Source organism: Lygodium microphyllum, chromosome 1 (assembly GCF_053477565.2).
Source record: "Lygodium microphyllum isolate KBCC chromosome 1, Lygodium_microphyllum_v1.1.10, whole genome shotgun sequence".
Taxonomy (NCBI): domain Eukaryota; kingdom Viridiplantae; phylum Streptophyta; class Polypodiopsida; order Schizaeales; family Lygodiaceae; genus Lygodium; species Lygodium microphyllum.
In genome coordinates this window covers 22295006-22304611 of record NC_141135.1, presented here as the reverse complement: position 1 = coordinate 22304611, position 9606 = coordinate 22295006, and the positions used below count along the sequence as shown (strand labels likewise).

The 9606-nt window shown below is 43.6% G+C and overlaps 1 protein-coding gene across 1 annotated transcript; it reads left to right on the top strand.

The window, feature by feature from the left end:
* Positions 1-1748: 1748 nt before the first annotated feature.
* On the top strand, positions 1749-3653 carry LOC148040911 (aspartic proteinase nepenthesin-2-like). The gene is made up of 2 exons (XM_087685826.1): positions 1749-2742; positions 2828-3653. The coding sequence occupies exons 1-2, from the start codon at positions 1749-1751 to the stop codon at positions 3385-3387; spliced, it is 1554 nt and encodes a 517-aa protein (XP_087541952.1). The 3' UTR covers positions 3388-3653.
* The last annotated feature ends 5953 nt before the right edge of the window (positions 3654-9606 follow it).

Below are 9606 nucleotides of genomic sequence, written 5' to 3'. Positions count from 1 at the left end.
GTAAATCCTAGCGACCATGTCGCTCTAACTTGATTGATCCTTTGCTTCCAAGCAAAATACCTAACTTTCCTTAACTTGGCAACCACCAATATTTCTCCTTCACCTTTGAAAAAATAACCCCAAAACCTCTATGTTTAGCCCATAAGCTTTCATTAAATTCACGCACTACATGCTCTTGTGTACCTTAATACCCTAGCAAATGCAAAGGCACTCCTTTTCTTTTCTTGGCGGGTTTCCATAAATACCCATCCTTCAAAAAGAAACCATAAGATTTGCTCTTGATCCTCTTAAACTCTTCTTTAGACCATTCAACTCTCTTTGATAGCATATGCTTTTTCAAGGTGTTTTATGATTTTTCACTCAATTGATAGCATAAGATTTCCTGTTGATCCTTGTAAACTCTTCTTTAGACCATTAACTCTCTTTGATAGCATGTTGAGATATTGCCCTTTTTTTAGCCAATCGCTTGCATACAATTCTTCCAAAAAATAGTCCATAAATGCAACATATTGCTTCATTTAACTTTGATAGGCATGAGAGATTCAACTTTTCAAAGAGTCCAAACATAAATGATGTTCCGACCAAGGGACCCAGTTCCATATTTTTCTACCTTTGTCAAAACATTCACAAATTATCTAGATCTTAACCTTCACCTCAAGTAGAGTAGCTCAGTACTTGTTGTGGGAGACTACAAGGCATGGAATGAACCTAGCATTTAATCTTCAATAATGTTTATTGGATCTACAATGAGACTTCTGCATTCATGATGAATGTGTTGTAGTAACCATAGGGCTCCCTTTCTATGTTGATATCTAAGCAATATTCCAAGGATATGCCTATTTCTAGATTGGCAATACTAATTACTGGGCATGCAAGGTGCTTTGTTCATATATTGATATGCAGGCAATATTCCAAGAATATTCATGTAGACAATAGGTGCTAAGTATTGGGCAGGCATAGCGAAAGCTCTCCTTGAGGAGACATGTTGTTTGTCTGAGTTCACATCCTAAAATCGTTCAATTGCCTACCATTGAGCACGTGTTTGATATACACAAGACTCCATGTCAATGGTATTCTCAACACATGAGGAAGCAGATGTCTAGATGCTGATGCACTACATGGCCCATGCAATAAGCATGAAGGTGAATCTATTTATCTTCCCTAATGCAAACTTAGGGGTTCTTTTGGTTTTGCAAAAGTGCATCCCAACATGTCCGCATATCGTACCATGTATTTTAATTATACGAATCCCAAATTCATATTAATGCAACCAAGTGTAGGATTTCTAGTTTCCAGATTCACTTCGAACTTTTGGATATCTTGAGTTTCGGAGGTGTTGGATGGGCGATTTATGCATCTATGGGGAACACCTTGCATTAACCATAGGGCTCCGTTCATATATTGATACCCATGCAATATTCGAAGAATATGTCTCTTTCTAGACGGCAGTGCCAAATGTGGGGCATGCAAAGCCGAAGCCGTCTTCGACGTTCGTGTGTGAACGCTTCCTTGCGTTCTGTACTGTGCAAAATTGAGTTCACATCCTGGAAGCGCTCATTTGCCGGCCGATCAAGCAAGCGTCTGTTATAAACTCAACGGTACTCTCAGCACATGAGCAAGCAGTCGTCCAGTCACTGATACACTATATGGCCCACGTCATGAGCAGGAAGATGAGTCTGATTAATTTCTGCAACAGCAATTGTATGGTCCGCCCAGTACTCTTCCGCAAGTGCTGGCCGCTTCTGGCCATGATATTCAGCGTGCATTGCTTATCCGTAGTAGCAGCACGGCAGCTCAACGACGTCCGGGCACCGGCAGCCGGTCTGTTGACGACGTCAGGGTCACCTGCAACGACGTCGATGAGCTCTAATTCTGGTAGAACAACTAGAAGTAGCCCTAGTATGATCAGAGCGGGCGTAAGCCACATCTGGGACGCGCATTCGCCACTGCGGCCAGCGGGTTGCGATGATGCATGCGCATCGCGGCTGAGGTTGAAGCGCTACGCAGAGGCGAGGGCGGTCAGGCAAAAGAAGAACACGAGAGCGGCTGTAGAGCCATCAACAGCCAATGGGACCTCGTCGACGCCTTTTTATCGGCATGATCAGGAACGCCAGCTGGACGCTATCCCTTGGGGCCAGGTAGGCACGGGCTATTTCAGCGGGGGCCAATTCTCCGAGTACTACATGACGCTGAGCGTGAGCGACGCCGCCCAGGCGCTGCTGCTGCTGCTGGACACTGGGAGCGACCTGCCTTGGTTCCAGTGCCAGCCCTGCGAGAGCTGCTACCCGCAGTCCTTCGCGATCTACGATCCCCAGATCTCCGGCACCCACTACATGACCAACACCAACGACCCCTACTGCGCAGACGTGCAGGCCGTGCCGGGGCTTGGCCAGGGTGCCGACGACAGCCTGTGCCTGTACAACATCGGCTATGAGGATGGGACCAACTCTTACGGCTACATAGCCACTGAAGAGTTCAGCTTCTGGGATTCCGGCCCGGGCTCTGACGAGGAGGTGACGGTCACAATCTCGGACCTGGGCTTCGGCTGCGGCACCAGGAACGCCGCCGGGGTGCAGACAGTGGCCTCGGGGGTCCTGGGACTGGGCTTCGGGCGCGGCCTGTCCTTCCCAGAGCAGCTCAACGTCCTGCATGACTATAGCACCGCTTTCGCGTTCTGCCTGGCACCCATCTTCTCCAGTCCCAACTCCGGCTGGCTCACGTTTGGCGACGGGGCTCTGGCACGTAAGTCATACATTCTAGCTAGCTAGTCTGCAATATGACATCATTTGACCAAATAAAATATAATCTGTTTTTGTGACTACTCCAGCCGCAGACTACCCCTCCACCCCGCTGGTCACTGACCAAGGCGCACTGGTCTACCACTACGTCGAGGCCGTCGACTTCCTTATCGACGGCCAGCGCGTCGGCGTTCCCGACGGGGTCCTCTCCACCATCAATGACGACGAGGAGGCCACCGGCGGCGTCATCGTAGACACCGGTGACATGCTCACCATCATCACCAGCGACGCCTACGCCCCCTTCCGAGCCGCCTGGTTCGACGCCGTTGCTCCTATCCTTGGCGACCCCGGCGCGCCGGGCCCCGAGGGCCTGGACGCCTGCTGGGATTACCCCAACGACGTCAGCGGCCTCCCTACCATCGCATTCCTGTTTGCCAACGGCAATGCCCTCACTCTTGCGCCGGGCGCCACGCAGCTAGTCTTCACAGATGACAACGGCGTTCGCAGGATGTGTTGGCCCTTCGTCGAGAAGAGAGACGGCGATACATCCGCCAACATGGTCATCGGCGCCGTCAGCCTTCACAGCACTGAGATTGTCATCGACGCCGACAACAGCATCTTCGCCTGGAACCCCACGTACCAGTGCTAGCTCAGCTATGCAATCTCATCCTTGACGAGAAGATAAGAGGCCACGATATGCCTAACCTCAATATTGGTAATAATCAGCCTAGATCTACACTCCTAAGTCATGCTCATATGTCCCCACCTGTTTAAATGGTTCCCTTAACAAACTTATAAATGTGACGATAAGATAGAAGGCCCCGCTGCCCCGGCATGCGCAACCTCAACGTTGGTAATAGTCAGCCTTGATCGACACTTCTAAGTCATACTAATATGTCCCCACCCATTTAAATAGTTTACTTACGAAACTAGGAAATGTGAAGATCGTCGATGCATTTGATAAGTTCCTAGCAACTTGTACTTACTTTCTAGTGCTTTGTAGCCTCGGTGCCTTGGAGTCTTCGTAATCCCTTTCCACAGCGATAACTTGATAACTATGAAGATGATTGGTTTAATTTGATTGTACATGTATGTTACTAGCAACTCGCTAATGCACATATGCTACTAGTAACTTGTTGAAGAAATGTTGAAATAACTTGATTTACAGTCGTCCACATACATAAGCAATCACAGTTGTTTAATTTTTATAACTTGAAATCAAAACCCATAAATCGAGACAAAAAAAACTCATCAAATTTTAGTAAACTTTACAAGCTAACTATTTACTATGGAGTTTTTTTAATATGAGACCTCAAGCAATGATACCTACTCTTGGATGGTTCTCCCTAGCTAGAATTTTGAGCATGATATTTTCTTGATATAGAGCACTGTGCAAGTTTCCTAATAATGAATATGGTACAATCATGCATGGAATCAGTCAACATGCATATGACCATTAAGTGAATGTGATCTAAAACAAAATGTAGCATATTTATATTTATGTGTTTGAGATTTGGATCGTCATTGAGCTCATGGACAATATCTCATTGGTAGCTTTAGATGATACTACTAAGGTTTGATTGAGATAACGAAACTCAGTTCTATTTCTAGCCACATCTACTACCTTATAAGGATACTTGTCTAGTCTAGCCACATTTAGTATCTTGTAACAATGCTTGTTACTGGTCCTTTAATCAGATTTCATCAATTTGCAATCAAATGTATACTATCTTGATGTTCTCTCAAGTTCACACAACATTTCTTGGTCAATGAAGGGAGTAATCGCACTTAGCCTAAACCTTAAAGTGCTACAAGTGCTAAGAACTTAGCCTAGACCTAAGTGTGTACTTGTCTAGCGAAAAGGGTATGCCGATAAGACTCAAGTGTCCACCAAGTTTAGAATTTAGGATTTTTGTTGAGATGGCAAGCTCAACAGGTGCAGACATTAATGATGTACCGCCTAGCTAGATGAGTCCGCACGTCTACACTTAGCATGTTGGTGGTCATTATGATGCTCACATGGCCACTGACTTATCACTTATTATATTTAGTTTATTACACCTACCTACAGCTGGCAAAGATATAACGTCAATCGATTAGTCTAGTGGGTTATGCATTGTTTGACTTAGAAGGCCACTTTCCTTTATGTTGTATCTTATCTATACTTTGTGTACATTGTATAGTGTGTAGAAGAAGAAGAAGAAATCAGCAAGAAAACGTTTTGGCCTCCATCTCTCTTCTTGTGTTCTTGAGTGAGCTTCCTCTTGTATATACAGTGTGTGTTTGGCGCAACATCTCAAGAAAGTCCCCCCACCACGCGATTCTTGACATGGTATCAAAGCCGCACCACTGAGAGAGGCTGATTTCGAAGGCTGAAGTGAAGGAGAAGAAGCAAGGCTTCCACTCTCTCTCTCTTGGATAGTGCCAGTGGAGGCACCAAAAGCAGGGTCGAGCAAAAATCTCAGATTGCTATGAGATTTGGTGTGCGAGCAAATCGTTATATATTTTGTAGATAGGTCCTTAAGGGCTTTCCCACAGTTATTTGGGCGTCTGAGGCTGTTTTAGGCCCCGTTTTAGAGCCACATGGTTGTGGACAGCAGTTTCAAGATACACTGTGATTTCAGCTGTATTGACTGAAAGTGGGTGCGCAGGTTACAGATTGCGAATCTATAATTTTTGAGGTGTTTGCAGGAAGCAAACATAAGGTTTATCTGCAAACAAGTTGTAGATTACATGTACTATTGAGCAATCAGTGAAAAAGGTTGCTTGGTGTATTGATGTGCATGTGTTGTGAAAGATTGTAGAACACTAGCTTGCTGTGTTGTATCCTTATTTGTGATAATGGCAGAGAACAGTGGAAATCCCATTATTGAGAAGCTCGATAAGAACAACTACCCTTCTTGGAAGTTCCGTGTGACGAATTTCCTCATTGGGTAAGGCCTTTTTGAGTTTATCTCACGTGAAGAAAAGGAGCTAGATCTGGATATCCCTCCGAATGCAAATGAGTTAAAAGCATGGAAAGAGTGGAATGCGAAAGACAAAAAGGTGATGTACTAGCTATCTGTAGTCATTGATAATATTATGATGGGACATATCAGGAATGCAAAAACTTCACATGCAGCTTGGACAATTTTTGAGAGCATGTTTTCAATAAATACAAAGGCACGAAAGATTCAACTCAAGCAAAAGTGGAATGCCTTGAAGAAAGGGAAAATGTCTATCAATGAGTATGTGTTGAAGGTGAGGAGCATTGCAGATGCTTTAACAGCAATTGATGCAATGCCGGATGATGATGATTTGGTTTCATCCACTCTGAGTGGCCTTAATAATGAGAAGGCACGGAAATCATTTGTTACTTCAGTATATGTACGGAAGCCATTTCCAGATTTTGATGAGCTGATCTCTCTCATGATTACTGAAGAGATCAATATGCAGGGTGATTCGTCTGAAAGAAATGGTTAACAGGTCCAAGCATTTTACTCGAGTTCAGGAAGGGGACGTGGTAGATCCTCTTTGAGAGGCCGTGTTATGGGACGTGCTGACGATAACCAACAAAACAGGTTCAATCAATAGTTTGGTGAAATGCAGGTTTCTGGAGACAGAGGAAACCTTAGATGCAGGGGGAGCTCTAGAGGAAGAGGTGGATGGCAGAACAAAGGCTCTCGAAATTCTGCTATTGTTTGCCATTATTGTGGCAAAACATGCCATATTGCATCCCATTGCTATGCAAAGAAAGATAATATTCGCAGTGGTAAATTGCAGCAAGGAAACTATGCATCATCTTCACGATAGACTGAAGAAAAAAATGAGTGTATGTTTGTTATGCAGCATATGATGAATGCAATTATAAAAAAGGGGACACATGATGATATATGGTGTGTCTATTCAGGTGCATCTAATCATATGACCAGTCATGTTGAATGGTTTGGAGAGATGCAGGACTTACAAAACCCAGGTTATGTGCAGACGGGTGATGATTCATGCCATCAATTACAGAGAAGCTAGTATCTGTTGGCCAAATGGTAGAGTAGGCATTGCAGGTCCGATTCAATGCAAAATGTTGTTTTGTAGAAGACTTTAATGATAAGTGCAGATTGGTCACAAAAGGAAGTAGAGTTGGCCGAATGTTTACTTTAGATGCTGGAATTCCTGCAATGGATGCTGTTATGTATGCTAAAGGAAAAGGAGTAGTTGCAGATATTGAAATATGGCATAAACTTATTGGACATGCAAATGTCCAAAGGCTGACATTAATGCAGTCCAGAGGATTGGTTACAAGGTTGCCTTCTTTTAGAGTTGCAGAATTGCATAAAGTCTGTGAAGCATGTCAGTTTGGTAAGTAGGCAAGACAACCCTTCTCGCATGATAGAGAAGTGAGCAGAAATATGCTTGATGTAGTATATGCAGATATTTGGGGGCCTACAAAGAATGTATCTCTTGGTGGCAGCAAATACTTTGTCACATTTATTGACTGTTCAAGGAAGCTATGGATATATTTCATGAAGGAAAAGAGTAATGTGTTTGAGCACTTCAAATCTTTTAAGGAAGCTATTGAAATAGAAACGGGCTTAAAAGTGAAGTGCTTGAGATCAAATGGAGGGGAAGAGTACCTCTCTAATGAGTTCAGTGGCTTCTTAAGGACTCATGGGATAAAGAGGCAATTTACTTGCAGGTATACCCCATAGCCAAATGGTGTTGCTGAAAGAAAAAACATGCATATTGCAGAAGTTTCACGGGCATTAATGGTTGAAAAGAATATGCCCAAAAAATTTTGGTCTGAGGCTGTCCATAATGTTGCCTACATTATGAATAGAACTCCCATAGCTGCAGTTCATGGGATGACTCTTGAAGAGTGCTTTACTGGCAAGAAGCCCGATGTATCGTACTTGAAGGTATTTGGATGTGTTGCATATGTTCATGTGCCAAATGAGCTATGGAAGAAGCTTGATCCAAAGACTGAAAAATGTATTTTTATTGGGTACTCTTTAGAGCAGAAAGGGTATCGCTATTATAACCCTGTCATAGGTGAGTTCAGATGAGCAAGCAAGGATGTTACCTTTGATGAGATGGGCAGTTGGTATGCACCTATTGGTGATGTATTAGATGATGATAATGATCAAGACAGCTATGTGCAAAAAGAAAAATAAGAATCATAGAGTCTTAGTGGACCAGAAACATCATCTAGTACTATACCTACAGTGAGCCCTTGGTTTGGGAGACTAAGGAGTAGTCCCACATCTTCAGGTGGATCTATAAGTGTTGCAGGGAAGGACCAAGGAAAGAAGAAAGTACTGGATGGTAATGATGCATCTACCAGTCATTTGGGATTTGATGGAGATTCTAGTGTTGGGATGCAGCAATGGATGAGGAGATGGCTACATTAGAAGCCAATAAGACTTGGGATTTGATACCCTTACCTAAGGGTAAGAAAGCTATTGGTTGTACGTGGGTCTACAAAGTCAAGCGTAATGCAGATGGTTCAGTTAGCAGGTGTAAAGCTAGGCTAGTTGCAAAAGGCTATGCTCAAACATATGGCATAGATTATGAAGAGGCATTCAGTCCAGTTGCTAGGATGGTAACTGTTAGATGTGTGATTGCCCTACCAAAAACTAAAGGTTAGAGTTTACAACAAATGGATGTTAAGAATTTCTTCTTGCATGGTGAATTACAAGAAGAAGTGTATATGGAGCAGCCAGCAAGTTATGAGGATTTAGAGCATCCTACATATGTGTGCAGGTTAAAGAAGGCGCTCTATGGGCTGAAGCAAGCACCTAGAGCATGGTCTGACAAGATTGGAGAGTATCTTGTCAATATTGGATTTTGTATTTCTGATGCTGATCACTCACTTTATGTGAGAAAGGGAGATGTAGGTTTGGTCATCATAGTCATCTATGAGGATGACTTGATTATTACAGGTGACTATGACAACGGGATTGCTGAAGTTGAGGACTTCTTAAAGAAGAAGTTTGAGATAAAGGATTTGGGTGAGCTGAGATACTTTCTTGGTATTGAGGTGATCAGATGTAATGAGGGTATATTTCTTGGTATTGAGGTGATCAGATGTGATGAGGGTATATTTCTTGGTATTGAGGTGATCAGATGTGATGAGGGTATATGGTTATCCCAAAGGTAGTATGGCTTAGATATGTTATGCAAGTATGGTATGACAGCATGTAAGCCTCTTTCAGTACCATTGGAGCAACATGTGAAGTCCATTTGACTAGGAGCTAGGGAACTGTCCAAGTTCTCTCTCTCCCCAGATTGAGTCAATGCTTCTGCCTCAGAGAAACAGCCTCTATTCGAGGCTTACTTGACACCTGTGGGGTAAATTGCTTGGCATGGGCCACTGAAATGGCTGTTGCAGCTTTTGATGCCTTAGCTTGCTTCAGTACAGTTGCTCGATAACACTGTGAGCAAAGGTTCATAGTGCTAGCACTCCCAAAAAAAAACCCACAATTATTGGTGCACAATACAAGTCCTTGAGGATGCTGACAATCTGATTCATCCTTTTCTATCTTCCATCCTTTCTGTTCCATGATTGATGTACTACGACACTGATCTGTATATCAACGATGGATGAATGCAAACCAGCAAATGGAGTGAGGAGCAAGACGATCTCGTTGGAAAATTTCTTCTCATATGTTCTTCTACTAGTCATCATGGACTCTGCAGTTTCCTCAAAGCCTAGTGTTTCAGCTTCATGTAACCGTCCAACAAAAGCATTGGGAGCCATTTCTCGGCAATTCCATTTACGAAGCGATGCTTTTTATTCTCTTTTGGATGATTGTCCGTTGCCTTGCAGATATACGGCTCAGAGCTGGAGAGCTGCTTCTCGTGACAGGTCAAGCCTTACAACATGTAATTGCAG